The sequence below is a fragment of the Microcebus murinus genome, chromosome 4 (assembly GCF_040939455.1).
Source record: "Microcebus murinus isolate Inina chromosome 4, M.murinus_Inina_mat1.0, whole genome shotgun sequence".
NCBI lineage: Eukaryota > Metazoa > Chordata > Mammalia > Primates > Cheirogaleidae > Microcebus > Microcebus murinus.
In genome coordinates this window covers 19,988,440-20,009,528 of record NC_134107.1, presented here as the reverse complement: position 1 = coordinate 20,009,528, position 21,089 = coordinate 19,988,440, and the positions used below count along the sequence as shown (strand labels likewise).

Here is a 21,089-nt window from a genome sequence, read left to right as displayed (position 1 = left end):
TGAACAACTCAGTGACGTATTTTGTTGTTCATTGTCAAGTACCCAGTCACATCTTCTCTTACCTGGGAGAAGATTTACCCTTGGGTATTAATGTTACTGTTAAGATGCAAAATAAAGGCCATTACCTTAATAGACCTGAACCATATTAAAGCAGTCACATGAATGCTTTAAAAATATCCGAAGAAAGCCCATGTTTTAGATTATCCAGCTCTGTGCACTAGTGACTAAAAATGCTATAAAAGTTTTGTTCAATTAATTAGGTCAGTAAACATAATAATGAGTTTTAAAATTTGTTTAATTCTTGGTACATATTCTCAATGATAGCTTTCAAATTTGATTACTTAAATTTTTTTTAATTTCAGCATATTATGGGGGTACGAATGTTTAGGCTACGTATTTTGCCCTTGCCCCACCTGAGTCAGAGGTTCAAGCATGTCCATGCTCCAGATGGTGTGCACTGCACCAGTTACGTGTGTGTATATAGCCATCCCCTTGATTTATCGATCATATCAACTGTTTATTCTTGAAGCCAACTCTATAATCCAAACCGTAAAATGTTTATGAAAGTTGAAGAAGATGGTCATGCTTTGTGCAGGTAAAAAGAGATATACCCCTCTGTGACAAAGAATTTACAGCATCAGTGACTGAGCATTCCCTCTTCTTTGTAGTCACACCTGAATTGATATGGTGGCAATCCTGACTTATCTTCACCAAAATAAGCTGTCATCTTCTATGACCAAAGATAAAATTACGGAAGCCTGGATTTGAAACAGGTAACATATTTACAAAAGCTTTTCACTTTGAATGAATTATGTATATTTTTTAAGAAGAAGGTTTTATCGTTTGATCTCAAATGTATTTTTTTTTGCCAGAACCTCCAAGAATAAGATAGTACATGCATTTCCTTCATTTTATAGAATATTATTAGAATAAGTACAATGCCGATAATTTCTCCAATTTTTTTTTAGTTTTGTCTAAATGCAAACTGAAGTAGAGAAAATGCTTAAGACAACATAACAATATAACATGAAACATATATGGTCCTCACAATAATTTCTTCTAGATTGCTCTATGTAAGTAGGAGAATCCACGAATTATTTATTTTGTACCTTAATACATTAAAGATAATAGTGAGGATCACTGTAGCTCCTTATAAATGATTACCTTTTATACAGTATTTTAAAATGTTCTGCTCCTGTGTAGATGTTTTGTTTCTGTTGCTTTTTAAAAAAATTGTTGTAAAATATACATAACACATTGCTGTGCGACCATCATCACTATCTATCTCCAAAACATTTTCATCATTCCACACTGAAACTGTGTACCTGTTAAACCATAACTTCCCCTTTCCCCTTTCTCTTGGCCCCTGGTAAACATTATTGTACTTTCTGTCTCTATGAATATGACTATTCCAGGTGCCTCATAAAAGTGAGATCATAACATATTTTTTGTTTTGTGTCTGGTTTCTTTCATAGCTTAGCATGTCTTCAAGATTTATCCATGTTGTAGCATGTATCACAATTTCATTCATTTTTAAGGCTGAATAATATCCCCTAATACCACAATTTTACTATTAATTCAGTTGATGGACACAAGTTGTTTCTACCTTTCAGCTGTTGTGAATAATGAAGCTATGAACATTGGTGGACACATACTTGTTCCAGTCTCTTATTTCTATTATTTCGTGCATATTCCCAACATAACATTTCGACATGTAAATTAATAGCCCCTTATTATAAAATGTGGACACTTGTGTTCTGGGAAATCAAGTTACTCATTAAATTCATGAACCTACACTTACACCTATTAGAAAGAGTATTTTAGTGTCTGTGCAAATAGAGGTTATGAATTTTGTTAGGTGCAAAATCTACAGGCACTTAAGGAAAATGCCAACATCTGTTTCTGCTTGTGGGTTAATTAAATGGATATATTCTCGCTGCTAAGATCTTAGAATATAGTGAAGGAAACTGAACACACCACAGTATGCACTCAAAATTGACCCTCTAATTTTCTAAAAGTTCCCTCAGATTAAATTTAGTTTCAGTGATAAATTTCAAAGAGGGAAATGAGGTATGCAGAAGGACAGTGAATTTCCACACGGTAATGTGAATGGGAATGGAAAGAACAACCTCCATAATGGTGTACAATAATGATGAATCCATCCATCCCATAGGGAATGCTTCTTTGGATAATTAGAGAGGAGAGTGGACTTTGGGGAAATTCATGTAACACTCATTGTAAAAATGTGACACTAAAATTACATGGGGAAACAAATAATAGTAAATAATATCTTGAATTTATTTGGTATTTAATATTTGCCAGAAAATTTTCTGTGAGCTTTATTTGCATTATCTTATTTAATCCTTAAAACCACCCTCCATGTTAGGTGCTATTATAATTCTCATTACACAGATGATATTGAATAATTTATCCAGGGACACAGAGGTGGTGTATATGTACTCTGAGGCTCAAATTCCAAACCAGAATTTGGAAACCTGAGCTCTCAAAAGCTACACTATTGCAGGCATAGCAGACCACCCTTGCAAAAATCACAGAGCAAAACAAAACAAAACTGACCAAGACTATATCTATATCTATATCTATATCTATAATCTATATATATCTATCTATATATATATATTTCTGCTAATACAAAGTTGCACATATTACATATTAAAATTGGCCCTGGATCATACTGAATGGCCCAACAGATGATTTTACTCCAGTGAGAATGGATGTGTTCAGCATGAACTCAGATAGCCAAGAACTAATGAATAAAATAATTCATGTATTGATTATTTTAATAATCAAAAAACCTTTAGCACATGCTAAATAAGACTGGTAAATATAAAAATGATCTACCAGCAAAAATGACATCATGTCATTTAGGATAAATGTGTCAATGATAAGAATGCATAAACTCGTATATAGAAAAATCATTATATTTCCAATAAGGAATATAAGACGGGACATGATTTTCCCAGGATGACTAAGCTAAAAATCAACTAATATTTCAAGATTTTTAGTATTCTTTCTACTATATAGTATTATTTTCTACTATACCATGCTTTTGCCTAAAATCTTTATGTTTTACATTCTGAATTGATCATGGTTAGACATAATCAATCCTAAATAAATTTGAAAAGAGGAGAGAATGTCTGTTGAGTGTCTCAACCACTTTGAATTGTATTATCCATTTTTTCCCTTTAATAGCATATGTTGCAATAAACAGCAGTTCAGTTTGTGTGTGTGTGCATGTGTGTATTTTCAAACAAAACATTGCCTTCATTTGACTTTCATGGCTTGTAAGAATTTAATACATTTATCTCCATTGACTTGCTCTCTCATGGGCTTTGAAATTCACTTTAATTAAATAAAGTTTAATAAGCATTTCATAAGCCGGGCGCAGTGGCTCACGCCTATAATCCTAGCACTCTGGGAGGCTGAGGCGGGCGGATTGCTCGAGGTCAGGAGTTTGAAACCAGCCTGAGCAAGAGCGAGACCCCGTCTCTACTATAAATAGAAAGAAATTAAGTGGCCAACTAATATATATATATATAAAATGAGCTGGGCATGGTGGCACATGCCTGTAGTCCCAGCTACTTGGGAGGCTGAGGCAGAAGGATTGCTTGAGCTCAGGAGTTTGAGGTTGCTGTGAGCTAGGCTGATGCCACGGCACTCACTCTAGCCTGGGCAACAAGTGAGACTCTGTCTCAAAAAAAAAAAAAATAAGCATTTCATGAACACTCATGACATGCCTGGTTCTTTCATAGCTGTGAGTTACTTATTCCCAGATTATAGGAGCTTATAATAAAGAATTTCAGAAAAACAAGTATTTGAACATCAGCCTATAATTTTATATTTATATACTAAGTATTACTTTACATAAATATATAAGTCAAGTCAATATATATGAGATTATTTTCATGGTAGATTTCAGAGAGCCAAAAAAAAACTTCAAGGGAAAAAACATACAATATCAAAAATGCAGTCTTTGAGAGATAGTCTGGAGAAGGCAGCTGTCTTGATTTCAGTAGATCATCTCACAGATAGATCTGCTCCTATATACCTTCCAGTTACAATGCTGACGTCTCATCATTGTAACTGAAACAAGAAATTTGTGAAAATGAAAAGGGTAGTTGTGGAAGGACATGCCACACACTTATTTTCTAATGAGCTGCTCTGTGTGAGGTCCTGTGGGGAAACACTGTTGAAAAAGGCATTGCATTCTTGACGTGGAGCTTGCGATCATCTCAAATTCATTATCAGCCCTTTTGTTTGCAGGCTGTGACTCCTGGGTTCGATACCTTCAGAAGAACATGCAAAAGAGGAACAATGTGACCGAATTTATCCTCCTGGGGCTCACACAGAACCCTGAGGGGCGGAAAGTTCTGTTTGTCGTGTTCTTACTCATCTACATCGTGACAGTACTGGGCAACCTGCTCATCGTAGTGACCATCGCAGCCAGCAAGTCCCTGGGTTCTCCCATGTACTTTTTTCTGGCTTATTTATCATTTATAGATACTGTCTATTCGACTGCCATTGCTCCCAAAATGATCACAGACTTGCTTTCTGAGAAAATGACCATTTCCTTTCAGGCTTGCATGACTCAAGTTTTTATGGATCATTTATTTGCTGGTGCTGAGGTCATTCTTTTGGTGGTGATGGCCTATGACCGCTACGTGGCCATCTGCAAACCTCTTCATTATTTGATCATCATGAATCGGCGGGTGTGTGTTTTCATGCTGTTGGCGGCATGGATCGGAGGCTTTCTTCATTCGTTAATTCAATTTCTTTTTATTTATCAGCTCCCTTTCTGTGGCCCCAATGTCATTGACAACTTCCTGTGTGATATGTATCCCTTGTTGGAACTTGCTTGCACCAATACCTACCTCATTGGGCTTTCCATGATAGCTAATGGAGGAGCCATTTGCACTGTCACTTTCTTCATTCTCCTCCTTTCCTATGGGGTCATATTACACTCTCTGAAGGCTCAGAGTTTGGAAGGGAAACGCAAAGCCTTGTACACCTGTGGGTCCCACATCACTGTGGTCATTTTATTCTTTGTCCCCTGTATTTTCCTGTTTGCAAGGCCCAGTTCTACCCTTCCCATTGATAAATTCATGACTGTGGTTTTAACATTCATAACTCCCATGCTGAACCCCTTAATCTACACCCTGAGGAATGCAGAAATGAAAAACGCCATGAGGAAACTGTGGAGTAAAAAAGTGACCTTAGTTGGATGGGGGGTGTATCCCTAATGGCAGAACATGACATTCATTTTTTTCACAGAAGCAAAAAATACTATCACTATCAGTTACTCCATTTTCTTATCATTCTCTTTTGGTTATTTGGCCTATTTATTCTGAAAAAGCCATATAAATTAATATTTATTGAAGTGGAATACATTATATCCCTAAAAGACCAAGATAATTGCATAGGTTTAATTACTACTTTATGCTATTTATGGAATCATACTAAGATTCTTTGGTAGACAATAATTTTTAGTTTTATTTCAAGTTCTTATCTTTAATTAATTAATTAATTTAGAGACATGGTCTTGCTATGTCACCCTGGCTGGAGTGCAGTGGTGTTGTCATAGCTCACAGCAACCTCAAACTCCTGGGCTCAAGTGATCCTCTTATCTCAGTCTCCTGAGTAGCTGGGACTACAGGTGTGTATTACTATACCTGGCTCATTTTTCTAGTTTTTGTAGAGACAAGGTCTGACTCTTGTTTAGGCTGGTTGGAAACTCATAGTCTCAACCAATCCTCCTGCCTCCGCTTACCAGAGTGCTAGGATTATAGGCGTGAGCCACTGCACCCTGCCTATTTAAAAAAAAAATTAAATTTGTCTTTGTTCTTTTTAAAATTTATTTTTAAATGATACATTCTAATCATGTATATTGATGGGGTACATCGTGATATATTGATCTATGTGTACATTATAGAAAGATTTAATCAAGGTAATTAACATAGGCATCACCTCACCAACTTAATCATTTTTTTTTTTTTTTTTTGTGATGAGAACATTGTAGCCCTGGCTTGAGCGAGGCAGATACATTTCATGTAACCAAATGTTTGTATCTCCATCACATCCTGAATTTAAAAAACTAAAATTAAAAAAAAAATCTGTGAGAACTGTGGTACCTCCCTGGCACATAAAAATATGACCTAATTGACCTTGTTCCCTTTAGTCAAAGAGATTGATATTTTAAACTTAAAAATTTACATTATTAAAAATGTTAATCTAACAGTAAAAATAAATGTCTTGGTCAAATTAATTGATTTAAAGTTTCATAGCATGTGTTCATAGCTAAGGATAAATCCAATGGAAATAAACTTCATTAACTTTACACTGTTATAGAGTTAAGATGTCCAGCTAACACTTGGTTGATTTTGTATGTTCTGACCAACATTTGGATAGAAAAGTACTCAATGAATCTAGAAAAGTAATCTATGAATCTAGATCAACTGGCCTTCTCCAGTAGTTGAAATATATATTTGTCACTCATATCATAGTAGAGTCCCCAGAATCTGCCTACATTAAATTAAATACTCTGGGAACACTTAAACACACACACACACACACACACACACTGAATGTTAAACATTTTGGGAGCAGATTGTTTTGTTTTGTAGAATGAATGTCTTTCTGTTTCTTTGTAAACTGTATGTTCTCATTGATTTAGGTGATAGGTCAAAGATATCTTCTCTGTTTACAATTGCTCTATAGTAGGGCTTGGAGAACTGGTACTGTATTACAACAATATTTTTTTAAAGGCTTTTGCATTACATATTGTGGTGTTGAAAGCCAGTACACAATGTATATAATAAAGCAAAAAGTTGTTATTTTTTCTTCATCCTTTCTCAATTTATAATAGATTTACTTAGTGTGTTTAGCAATACTATTGACTCCAGTAATTCAACAGATTGAATTGAATAAAAGCCACCCTTGAAATTTTATTTATTCTTTAGTGAAAGAAATAAAATGTACTTTAGATCTTTTAGTAAAAATGGAATCTAATACAGAGAATTGGAAACTTCACAATTATTGGAATTGGAGAATCTGGCAATTGGATACTGGAGGAAATATCATTGGGACCAAGGATTCGCCACCCAAGCCAGAACGCAGAGATGAGGAAACTCAACTCAGGAGGAAAGTGCTCTGCACATATTTCTCAGAATCCTTTTCTGCCCTGAGTTTTATATAAAGATAATTTTCTCTGAAAGTTCAAATTTTCACTTTTTACAGTAACTTCTTTAACCCGTATAGGATTTGAATATCTCGGTAAGTTGTGAGGTGGAAATACACTTTGTTTTCTTATCGCAAAAATAACTAAAATTTCCCAGAACATTTATTGGATAATAATTAAATTTTCACTATCCTGCAGTACCACTGCTTTCATATGTAATTATCTATATATCAATTATTTGATTTTCTAGTTTTCTCTTTTGTTCCATCTGTTTATTCATGAGCCAATACTATAGTGTGTACATTACTGTAGTGTTTTAGATACTACTCCTGAGTAACAAATTACCCAAACATTTAGTGGCTTAAAACATCAACAATAAAGTTATTATTGTTTCAGATGGTTTTTGTGGGTCATAAATTTGTTAGCAGCTTGGCTGGGTACTTCTGGCTCAGGGCATCTCATGAAGTTGCAGTCAGAAATTGACTGTTGCTGAAGTCATCTAAAAGCTTTCTTCACTTATATGTCTGGTATGTAAGCTTAAAAGTCTTGAACAGGGGGCCAGTAGGGGCTAAAATAGACAGTGCTGTTTGGGTACCAGCTATCCCTATTTCTAGGTAGTTTTTCCATATGGCCTCCCAAGCATGCTGGTTGTAGGGTAATAGGACTTTTGTCATGGTGGCTCAAAGCTCTAAAAAGCATGTATCCCAAGAGAATGAACCAAGAAGACACTGTGGTTTTTTTGTTTTTTTTTTTTACCTAACCTTAGAAATCACATAGAATTATTTCTGCCATATTCTATTAGTCAAGACAGTCATAAAATCCCTACCATGCTTAAGTAGAGAGCATAGACCCTATCTCTTGATAAGGAAATGGCGATGTTCTGCCAGAGCATATACAACAAGATATATTGCCACTTTCTTCCCCAACTCACAAAAACATACATCCTCCCATAAGCGTGATACAATCACCTTCCTTTTCTTCATGCCCCATTCCCATGTCTCATCTACTTTAAGCATCAGGCTCCAATTCAAGGTCCAGGACCTCATCATCTAAATCAAGACCAGCTGTGGATGAGGATCCTGTAGTGTGGTTCCTTGGATACAGTTCCTTGAGTATTATTCCTTGCTATTGGAGGACCTGTGAACTAAAAAGACAAGTTACCTGTGTTTCCCACCCTACCAATGTACAATGGCATGGCAGGCATACGATAACTCCTATAGATACTTACATTCAGAAAGTAACTGTAAGGAAAGGAACTGTAATTGTAGAAAAGGTGCCCCCAAAACACCAGCAGCCTTAGTTAAAGACACCTGCCATTGACAAGCCACAGGAGGGAAGTAGGCAAATAAATACCCTGGCATCCTTTTCTTCCCTTCCTGATCCCTAGCATTCAGATAGCACTGACTGTTGGCCAGAGGTAAGGCAGCTGGTTGAAGCTGACCTTGGAAGACAGCCACCCAGGGTGTAGAAGAGTGAGAATAGATCTGGAGGAGTGAATGGAGTATATAGACTTAAAGTCTAAGAGTTTATTCATTTTTTTAAAGTAAGACTGTAAAGACTCCTTTTCAGAGTTACCTGGAAAAAAGAAAACATAGACGAAATAAGTAAAGAGTCTTCCAACTCATTTGTTTACTTAATCAATAATTATTGAATTCATTTATGAGTCAGGTACAGAACCAGTGTGGGGGATAAAGAGGTGAACAGGAGAGATACAGCCCTCTTCTCTGCAGCTTGCTTAGCTTTTAAATAGAAGGGAGTGAATTATGACTAATTTGTATATCAACAGTGTGAAGAAATAGAACCAATAGTTGTAAAAGAGTTTTTAAAAATATATTTAAGGAGAGGGGATTAATCAAGATGGTGGATGAGAAACACCGCCAGACAGCGTCTCTACAGAAAAGACAGATTCTACCAAAAATTAGAAGAAAGAAGCAAGAAGATGAGCATACATCGGAAGAGGGTTGGAAGGAGGGGTACCTGAGACCACGAGAGACTCCACAGGAGGAGGTTGCAGAGGAGAACTGGAAGCAGAGACCTCCGGAGCAGCCTTGAGACCAGTGGCAAGGGTAGGTGGAGCACGTAACTTTCCCCTCCCATGGATCTCGGACTGCTGGTGGGTTCCCCAGCAGATGGAGAGACCTGTGGACACCAGCCCAGAGACACCCACCCAGTGAGCTGTAAGCCTGTAGTGGACACGGCACTAGGCTTCAAACTCCCGTGGGGCATCTCCCTGTGCACAGATCCGAGAGGAACGGCAGGCACCATATTGCCTCATTCTCCCCTCCCCTGCCCCTATCCGTGGCTACCGAGAGAGACAATATAGCCACCAGCCAGAGGCACCTCCAGGGAACAGAACCTTCCCTTTTGGGGCCCTACAGCTGACTGAGGGAAACTGAGGCAGTGAGCTCCCTACCCGCCAGCCATCCCAGGTGCTGCTGGCCCGGTGATCCCAGGAGAATGGGGCAGACCCTGAGGCTGAAAGACATAGACCCAGCTTGGGCTCCCTGTGGGTGTATTGGGACTGGCACTCCTCTCCCTGGTGGGGATAGGGATTGAACTCTGGGGCCCAGAGGTCATACTTGCAGACCAGATCCTGTGCACCCAGGTCTCTCATTGCCCAGGGCACAGAAGAGATATATGTAAACAGCCTACTGAGGTGTGTGTACCTTCAGGGGCAGATCAGTGTCCTAGAGGGCAACCCTCCTTCCAAAGGGAGGTGGTGCACCCAGCCCAGGCACCATTCCTGTGCAGGGAACCTCCCGGTCAGCATCACACCCAGGGGAGGCATGGTGGCGTGAAGTCTGGCCTGCTGGTAGAGGCCCAGGAGTAGCCACAGAGTTGGGGAGGGTGGAAAGAAGCGAGGCCCGCTCCAGATAGCGGGTCTTAGCCCCACCCCCAGATGTAGACTTTCTGGCTGAGTGGGGCCATTTAAGACCCTCCCTGGCAGCTTTTTCCAGAAGCAGAGAACAGAACTTTGACTCCTGCTAACAGCATTGGTGGTGCCTGAGAGCAGGCTTACCCAACCCAGCTTGGGCCAGACTCACTCCCAGACCAGCCCTCACTGAGGGGGAGAAAAGGACACACCTAGAAGTCCCAAGGCCCCACCCACCACCTGAGCCACTAGAGTGCCTCTCTAGAGGAAGAAGAGCTGGTCATAGGTCACAACAACAATAGCATAGCCTGTTCCTCCAAGAAAACACCACCTACTGACAGGGAGTACATTCTGCACACCCTTTTTGTAGCACCTACTGACTCATCATACAGGGTGTGGTCGAATCTCACCCACAAATACCACCTACTGGCTCAGAGACTAAAAAAGGCATGTCTATATCCAAACAAAAACCTAAAGGAAAAAAGCAAAAACTGATTGAAATGGGAAGAAATCAGTGAAGGAACTCTGGAAATATGAAGAACCAAATGGAAACCACACCCACAAAGAGGAACACCAGCCCCTTAAAAATGGACACCAACCAAAAATTAGGCAACCAAAATGACAGAAGAGGAATTTCGAATGTGGATCATAAGAAAATTCAACGACCTGCAAGAACAACTCAAAACCAACACAAAGAAAACACAAAAAGACTCCAGGACTTGGAACAAAAATTCACTAAAGAAATTGATACAATGAAGAAAAGTTTAATTGAACTCCTGGAAATGAAGAATCAATTCAAGGAACTACAAAATACAGTGGAAAGCTTCAAGAACAGGGTAGATCAAACAGAAGAAAGAATCTCAGAGATTGAAGATAACACCTTCCAATTAAATAAAGCAGTAACAGAAATAGAGCAGAGAAATAAGAGAAAAGAGCAAAGCCTACAAGAGATGTGGGATTATGTGAAGAAACCTAATGTGAAGGTCATAGGGTTACCATAAGGGGAAGAAGAAAACACCCAAGGATCGGAAAAGCTATTTGAAGATATAATAGAGGAAAATATCCAAGGCCTTCCTAATAATCTCGATATACAAGTTCAAGAAGCTCAGAGGACCCCTGGGAGATTCAATGCAAACAGGAAGACGTCATGACATGCAGTCATCAGACTGACCAAAATATCAACTAAAGAGGCCCTTCTAAGAGCTGTAAGATGAAAGAAGCAAGTAACATACAAAGGAAAGCCAATCAGAATAACACCAGACTTCTCTACTGAGACTTTACAAGCAAGGAGAGACTGGAGCCCCATTCTCACTCTTTTGAAACAAAACAATGCCCAGCCTAGAATCTTATTCCCTGCAAAACTAAGTTTTGTATATGAAGAGGAAATCAAGACATTTTCAGATAAGCAAAGACTGAGGGAATTCACCAAGACAAGTCCAGCCCTTCAAGAAGTACTAAAAATAGTGTTACCCACAGATCAGCACAATAAAGACTTACAAATATAAATCTACTCAAAGCCAAAGATCAAAGCCCAGATACCACAATGGCTCAAGAGAGAAAACAAAGCAACAAAGTTCAACCCAACATATTGAACAGAAATCTGCCCCACTATCAGTTTTCTCAATAAATGTTTATGGCTTGAACTCCCCACTCAAGAGACATAGGCTGGCCGAATGGATAAAAAAACACAAGCCAAGTATCTGCTGCCTTCAGGAAACACATCTAACCTGCAAGGATGCATATAAACTAAAGGTAAAGGGGTGGAGAACGATATTTCAAGCAAATGGAAGCAAAAAGAAAGCTGGCGTGGTGGTGCTGATTACAGATAACTTAGTTTTTAAATCAACAAAAGTAATAGAAGACAAAGAAGGTCACTATATAATGGTGAAAGGTACAGTTCAACAATAAGACATAACAAGTCTAAATATATATGAACCCAACCCTAGTGCACCCAGATTCATAAATCAAACTCTACTGGATCTAAAGAAATGGATAAACAACAATACCATAATAGTTGGAGCCTTTAACACCCCACTGAGAGCACAGGACAGGTCTTCCAAACAGAAAATGAACAAAGAAATAATGGACTTAAACAGAACTCTAGAACAAATGGGCTTACCATTTACAAGACATTCTACCCCAAAACCATGGAATATACATTCTTTTCATCAGCTCATGGATCATTCTATAAGATTGAGCATATTCTAAGACACAAAGCATGCCTCAAACTATTCTAAAAAATAGAAATTATACCATGTATCTTTATAGACCAGAATGGAATAAATGTAAAAATGAATCCTAACAAGAGTCCTCATTTCTATACAAAGTCATGGAAACTAAACAACCTTCTACTGAATGATCACTTCATAAATGAGAAAATCAAGATGGAAATCAAAAGATTCTTTGAACTAAATGGCAAAGGTGAGAAAAGTGACCAAAACCTGTGGGACACAGCTAAAGCAGTCCTGAGAGGAAAGTTTATTTCCATAAATGCCTATATCCAAAAGTCGAAAAGATTACAAATAGACGACCTAATAAATCATCTCAAAGAGCTGGAATCAGAAGAACAGACCAACCCCAAACCCAGCAGAAGTGAAATAATTAAGATCAAATAAGAACTAAATGAAATTGACATTAGGGAAACTATACGGAAGATTAATACAACAAAAAGTTGATTCTTTGAAAAAATAAACAGAAGTGACACACCATTGGCTAGACTAACAAAAAGCAGAAAAGAAAAATCTCTAATAAGCTCCATCAGGAACAATAAAGGAGAAATTACAACAGATGCCACAGATATACAAGATATAATTTATGAATACTACAAAAACCTCTATGTACACAAACTGGAAAATGTGGAGGAAATGGACAATTTCTTAGAAACACACAGCCTCCCTAGGCTCAACCAGGAAGAAATAGGATTCCTGAACAGACCAATATCATGTACTGAAATTGAAACATCAATAAAAAACCTTCCCAAAAAGAAAAGTCCTGGACCAGATGGTTTCGCACCCTAATTTTACCAGACCTACAAAGAAAAACTGGTGCTTATCCTGCAGAAATTATTCCACAACATTTAGAAGGATGGAAGCCTCCCCAACACATTTTATGAAGCCAACATAACCCTGATACCAAAACCAGGAAAGGATGAAACAAAAAAGGAAAACTACAGACCAATATCCCTTATGAATATAGATGCAAAAATTCTCAACTAAATCCTAGCCAATCAAATCCAGGTGCTTGTCAAGAAAATAATCCACCACAACCAAGTGGGCCTCATCTCAGGGATGCAGGGATGGTTCAGCATACACAAATCTATAAATGCAATTCACCATATAACGGAAGCAAAAACAAAGACCATATGATCCTCTCAATAGATGCAGAGAAAGCATTTGATAAAATACAACATCCTTTCATGATAAGAAGGCTCAACAAAATAGGCATAGACGGGGCTTATCTAAAAATGATACAAGCCATATATGACAAACCCACAGCCATTATCATACTGCATAGGGAAAAATTGAAAGCATTCCCACTTAGAACTGGAACAAGACAAGGTTGCTCACTATCTCCACTTCTGTTCAACATAGTGCTGGAAGTCCTCGCTATAGCAATCAGACAACAGAGCAGAATTAAGGGCATCCAAATGGGACCAGAAGAGATCAAACTCTCACTCTTTTTTCATGACATGATATTATACCTAGAAAACCCCAAGAGACTCCTTGAATTGATAAATGAATTTGGTATAGTGTCAAGATACAAAATCAATACACAGAAATCAGAGGCATTCATATACGCCAACAACAGTAAAAGTGATAACCAAATTAAAGATTCAATTCCCTTCAAAATAGCAACAAAGAAAATAAAGTACCTTGGAATATTTTTAACTAAGGAGGTAAAAGACCTCTACAGGGAGAACTATGAAACACTTAAGAAGGACATTGCAGAGGATGTAAACAGATGGAAGAATATACCATGCTTATGGGTCGGCAGAATCAACATTGTTAAAATATCTATACTACCCAAATTGACCTACAGAGTCAATGCAATCCCTATCAAAATACCATCATCATTTTTCACAGATATAGAAAAAATAATTTTTCGCTTCGTATGGAACCAGAGAAGACCCCATATAGCAAAATCAATCCTAGGCAATGAAAACAAAATAGGAGGTATCAATTTACCAGACTTCAAACTCTACTACAAGGCTATATTCATTAAGACAGCTTAGGACTGGCACAAGAACAGGGACATTGACCAGTGGAACAGAACAGAGCACCCAGATATAAAACCATCCTCATATAACCAACTAATCTTCAACAAAGCAGACAAAAACATACACTGGGGAAAAGAATCCTTATTCAATAAATGGTGCTGGGAAAGCTGGATAGCCACATGTAGAAGACTGAAACAAGACCCACACTTTTCATCTCTCACAAAAATCAACTCATGCTGGGTAACAGACTTGAACCTTAGGTGTGAAACTATTAGAATTCTAGAGGAAAATGTTGGAAATACCCTTCTAGACATTGCCCTAAGCAGGCAAAGAATCTATGTGGAAGACCCCAGAGGCAATCACAGCAGCAACAAAAATAAACAAATGGGACCTGATCAAATTAAAAAGCTTATGCACAGCCAAAGAAACTATCAAGAGATTAAACTGATAACCCACAGAATGGGAGAACATTTTTGCAAGCTACACATCTGATAAAGGGATGGTAACTAGAATCTATTTAGAACTCAGGAAAATAAGCAAGAAAAATCAAACAACCCTATCAAAAAATGGGCAAAGGACATGAACAGAAACTTCTCAAATGAAGACAGAATAATAGCCAACAAACATGTGAAAAAATGTTCAACATCTCTAATCATCAGAGAAATGCAAATCAAAACCACAATGAGATATCACTTAACTCCAGTGAGAATGGCCTTTATCAAAAAGTCCCCAAACAATAAATGCTAACGTGGATACAGAGAGAGAGGAACACTCCTACACTGCTGGTGGGACTGCAAACTACTTCAACCTCTGTGGAAAGCAATATGGAGATACCTCAAAGCGATACAAGTAGATATAGCATTTGATACAGAGATTCCACTACTGGGCATCTACCCAAAAGATCCAATGACACTCTACTAAAAAGACACCTGCACTTGAATGTTTATAGCAGCACAATTCACAATTACAAAGCTGTGGAAACAACTCAAGTGTCCATCAATTCGTGAGTGGATTAATAAAATGTGGTATATGTATACCATGGAGTACTAGTCAGCTTTAATAAACAATGGTGATATAGCACCTCTTGTATATTCCTGGATACAGCTGGAACCCATTCTGCTAAGTGAAGTATCTCAAGAATGGAAAAACAAGCACCACAAGTACCTACCAGAAAATTGGTATTAATGGATCAACACCTAAGTGGACATATAGGAGTAACATTTATCGGGTGTCAGGAGGGTGGATGGGTATATACAACCAAAGGAGTAAGGAGTGCAACGTTTGGGGTATGGACATGCTTGAAGCTCTTACTCGAGGGGGGCAGGGGGCATGGGCAATATATATACCCTTAACACTTGTACCCCCATAATATGCCAAAATAAATAATAAATAAATTTAAAAAATATATTTAAGGAGGAGTTTTCTAATGTTTCTTACTGCCTGAGAGGAAGTCATGTTTTTTACTGATGAGTTCTCTATGCCTGGGTGTTGTCTGACAAAGGCCCAGAGGCCACTTGTCAGGGGTTGTAAAAGGGGGAATTTGGCATCTTCATAAGAAGCTGAATTAGACAGCTTCAAAGGTTTTTTCTAATCTCTTTTTATAAAATAGAAAACGTAGCATGTTTCTTCTCTTCTGGCATAACATGAAAGACAATAGCTTATATTATTAAAAATATTTGGCTTGTCTGAAAATCCAAAATAGGTAGTGCTCATAATCTTTGCTATTTAGTATGAAGAATTTTGTTTATACAGTTTAATCTACTACTTATAAATTTATCAGCAGCATTGGAATAAAATAAATCAGGATGAAAGTGACTGAATTCATTCTGATGAGACTGACACAGAATCCTCAAATGCAGAGAATTCTAGTTTTGATGTTACTTATCACCTACATTGTCATTGTTATGGGAAGCCTGGTCATTGTGGTTACCATAATCTGCAGCCAGACTTTGGACTCTCTAATGTATTTCTTCCTGGCTTTCTTATCTTTGATAGATGCAGGTTTCCTCTTCCATAATCCCTAAAATGCTAGCTGACTTGCTCTCTGAGACAAAAAATATCTCCTTCAATGGCTGCATGACACAGCTCTTTGTTGAACATTTCTTAGGTGCTTCAGAGATTGTCTTCCTGGTGGTCATGGCCTATGACCGCTATGGGGCCATCTGTAGACCTCTGCATTATGTGACAATGATGAGCCACTGCATGTGCTGCCTCCTGGTGGGGGTGTGTTGGACAGTAGGTTTTCTCCACTCTATTGGGCAGATTTTCTGGCTCCCATTCTGTGGCCCCAACGTCATGGATCACTTCATGTGTGACATTGTCCTCCTGGGGACATTGATACAACTGGCCTGTGCTGACACTTTCCTTGTTGGTCTCCTGGATGCTGCCAATGGTGGGGTAATCCCTTTGATCACCTTTGTGACATTGTTGATATCCTATGTGCTCATCCTGTGCTCCTTGAAGACTCACAGCTCTGTGGGGAGAAAAAAGGCCCTTTCTACCTGTGGCTCCCACATCACAGTTGTTATTTTATTCTCTGTGCCCTGTATTTTTATGTATATGTGACCAGTAGCCACCTTGCCCATGGATAAAGCCATAGCAGTGTTTTATACTCTTGTCACTCCCATGTTAAATCCAGTTATCTACACAGTAAGGAATGCAGAAGTAAAACAATGCTATCAGAATGTTATTAAACAGGAATGTAATTTCAGGTAATGAATGATCTGATATGAAGATTGTATTTCCATCATGATCTTTTCAATTTTATATTTCATTACTTTAAAGCCTTTCTCACAGCTCTTAGTTGACTCTCACAGGACTTTTGGAAGTTAGGTACTGTTATGATTATTCCTATTTCACAGATGAAGAAAAATGAAGTCCAAAAAAGTTAAATAGCCAGCCCAATGTCAGATATATAGCTAGTTTTCAGATCTGCATTTTTCTAGATCCAAATTTGATGCTCTTTCAAATTTCAAAGGGTATCAGAAAAAGGGAAGCATTTAGATCAGAACCTCTCTTGTTTCACAACAAATAAAAAAAAGTTCTTTTCTAATTGTAGAGTTGTATAATGTCCCTGCATATTTAATCAGTATTGCCTACTAGTATCTAGGACAGTGTGGAATATAATTTAGAAAAAGATCTTGCCAATACTCTCTTGGCACACACGTGACATGTTTTGTGTACAACAATGAATTGGTTTTTTTGTTCTATTGAATAAAAGTTGTCAGTGATTATAAAAATTAATTGTACTTAAATCTATGTGAATTTTAAAAATATCTTCACATGGTTACAATAACCTTAGAAAACTGAAATCTAATGTCCTCATTTTACGGAAGAATGGTGGATCAGAGAGGTTAAATAACTAAATCATAGAACATGTACATTATCCTTGAGCCAAAATATGCTTATTCCATATCCTGGGATATTTTCATTATATAGAATATCATGGGGTTAATATTTAATTATGGTTTAGTACATAAGAATATTTTTGATTATATGTCATAAGACATGACAATTTATTAGATTAAAAATCACTAGCAGTAATTAAATGCAGATTTTTTTCAAAGTGTATATACTAAAATTTATTCATAGAACAGTTTCACTATTAAAAGGTTGGTTGTACATTTAATTCTTTGGGTGTGGTATCCTCTTTGAAAACTACTGTAGAAGATGGTTTATAAGGTATATATAAAGAAAATGGGGATCATTAATCCACTGTGGACCAAAGGAAATATTTCTCAGCTAAACAACTTACCTTACTTACAAGACTTTATTGTTGCATAACTTTTGGACATTTTAAAAAATGTAGTCTGTTATCAAAATACAAATGTGTGTGTCATAAATATGTTTGTAGCTCCCACTTTTGATAGAAAGATCCAGCCCATGGGTACCATATGTTTTATTGAAGAAATCAGTGGACTGTGTGATTCAACAATATTTAGCAAGGGTATTATGATTGTGAAAGCATCATGAAGAGCAAGAACACCAGCTTCAGGATCAGGAGACATGAATTTATTTCTCCCTGTGCCACTATTTCATTTTATGACATTCAATAGCTCTCCCTATTTCTACAAGAAGTTTACGTAGGTCATTTAGATGGTTTTTACAAGTTCTGTAATTATGTTAATGCTAATACACTTATTACCATAAATATTGTTGTATTTACTTCTACTGTAACTAGAAGAAGTAAATTTGGGAGGGTTCTGAGAGATTATATGTCTCTAGGCCAGAAATTGATTACAAGCCTAAACTTTTCCATTTTCTGTAAACAATTTAGGAGATGTCTTTCTGGGATGAAAGAGTGTTTAGATTGGACTAAGATAGGATGAGTTCTGCACTTGAATATTTTGTTATCTTGACAACTGGTTCCTCTGCCTAATGAAGTGCATGAGACTGCTCATAAAAACACTTTGGCAGGTACCTGATTTTTGTTGAATTAGTTCCTGAACCTGTCAAACATCAAACTTACACCTCAATCTGTTTGTCACCAATTGTAATATGATCCATATTTAATTTCTCCTTTCATTCTGGTTTCTCCTTTTAGTTTGAAAACTCTATGTTGCTATCTCTCCATTGTTTCCCCACTCACTCTGTGGACTTGTTCTCTGGAAACAGACTTTCCCCTATAGCTTCAAGAACTCCTCTTTTGAAAAGTTACCTCCATGTTCAACTCCCACTGGACCTAACTCTACAGACTCTGTCCTTTCTCCATTCCTATGCTACTCTAGGCTCTGGGGAGCTCAACTGGACAGGCACAGGGGTTCCAAAGAACTCTCCCTACTTGCCACCCTCACTATTTAATCAGACACTGGATGGTCACTTAATGGCCTAACAGGGACAGATTTTAATCTTTCATTGGGTTGGGAATGACCTTGTAAGCACATGCTAATTCTCTGATCTGGCTCTGTGCTTTCACTCCAGAGTTCTAAGACTAGATCAAGACATTTTCACAGATGATACTTTAGTGAAATCTATAGTTATAATAGTTCTTTAGATAGTTTCCAATCTCATTCATATGTTCTTTGTTACCTACCATCACAAATATTATCATGGCACTCCAGTGTCTTGTCCAACTAGGTTAGTCGTGTGGTGTCAGCTGTCTTAAACTTTTTTTTTTTTACCATAACACATGCTGCTCACAGTGACTGCATTCTCTTGAGCCAATTAAGAGTTATGTACAATTAGTTAGGCTATGTTTTAAAATACCTAATTTTTTCTTATTTTAGAAAGCATATTTGAACAAGGGTAAGTAAATGAGTTTCTACACAGAAACATTATAGAATTGAATTGGTTTTAAAAAATAACTTCAAATATTGGTATGTGTTTCTTTTAGTAGATAATTCTAATATGCTTCACAATTTGTGACAGCATAAAAATGTCATGATACATTAGTTGCAAAATAATAATCTAACAATAAGGATACTGGCTTAGGATTTAGGAAACTTGGCTTCTAACTTTTCCTTGGCAGATAGAGTTCTGGCTCCCTGACTTAGTTCTCCATGTCATAAAGTGGGAATACTGATTCCTATCTCTTTTCCATTCCATAGGGATATTGTTAGACTAAATTTAAATAGCTAAAATAAATGCATTTTCCTACTTAGAGTATTATATAAGAATGTAATTATTTTCATAATTATCATGTTGATCTAATTCCAGAATTGGCATGAGAAACAACTGCTGTGAAGTATGGTAAGATACACCTGGTGTGAAGTGCCGCTATTATCACGGGGGTCATAGCTATCACTTAATGTACACCTGAAATTGATTTTACAAATTATGCGAAACATGATGGGTTGATAAAGAAATGAAATATAATATTGAAAATTTAAAGTCAGGTAGTTGCCCACCTGCATGTTTAATTTATACAATACTAAACATCTAGACTGTAAATTAAGTCCATTTGTTATCAAACATCCAAATTCATAAATGGTCAATGGTTTTGTTTTGTTTTGATTCATCCTTCATATAGACCTATGGAAGGTGTTAAAAACTAAATATGAATTAAAGATAAAAAGTTCTCTTCTAACATTCAGTCAAGCAACATGAAATAATTGGGCTACACACAGTATCTGCTAATGACAGTGAGAAACCCCTGAGGTCTAATTAACCACAGGTAAGGAACTTCACAGAATTTGCCTGCAAGCAGGATATGTGGTGGTACTTATAAGGCTCAAGAGAAAGGCATTATACAAAGATGCCATTTATAAATCAACAGAGACTTATTGTTGCTGAGCTAGTTAGCATTTTTAATCTTACAACTTTACTTCTTTCTTGGTGAACTAATAACTGCCTGGGGCCCGGGCCATGGAGATATATTGGACAAGTCGATAGGTGAGATTTGTTTTTCTTTCTTTCTTTCTTTTCTTTTCTTTTTTTCAGGAAATCATAAATCATGGAATCTCAGTATTAAATGGACCTTAAAAATCACCCCTCATCCCCTTCAATCTGAAGTTTAAGTCTCTTTTTCAGTGCATCAAACATCAAAAAAGATAGAATTAGTTATAATCCTACCAATTTAGAAGTAAAAACACTATGGAGTCTTTTTTTCCCTATTGATATATATTTAAATTAGTTAGTATCACATATGAAAATTTGTGTTCAAATTTTCCCCACTTAATATTACAACTTAAGAATTTTCCTATGATAATACTTTTAAGAACATCATTCTTAAAAGCTACATAGTATTCCAAGAGGTGTGCTACATTTTACTTGATCAATGTCTCTAGTATTGTACATTCCATGCAGTTTCTAATTTTCCACACCTCTCAACCATTGTGTTGAGCATGTTTGTACATAATGATTTTATT

General features: G+C 37.1%; 1 protein-coding gene across 1 annotated transcript; it reads left to right on the top strand.

The window, feature by feature from the left end:
• The first annotated feature begins 4,319 nt into the window (after positions 1 to 4,319).
• LOC105884085 (olfactory receptor 4A15) lies at positions 4,320 to 5,261 on the top strand. The gene has a single exon (XM_012787803.2). It carries the CDS (start codon positions 4,320 to 4,322, stop codon positions 5,259 to 5,261), a length of 942 nt encoding a protein of 313 aa, XP_012643257.1.
• The last annotated feature ends 15,828 nt before the right edge of the window (positions 5,262 to 21,089 follow it).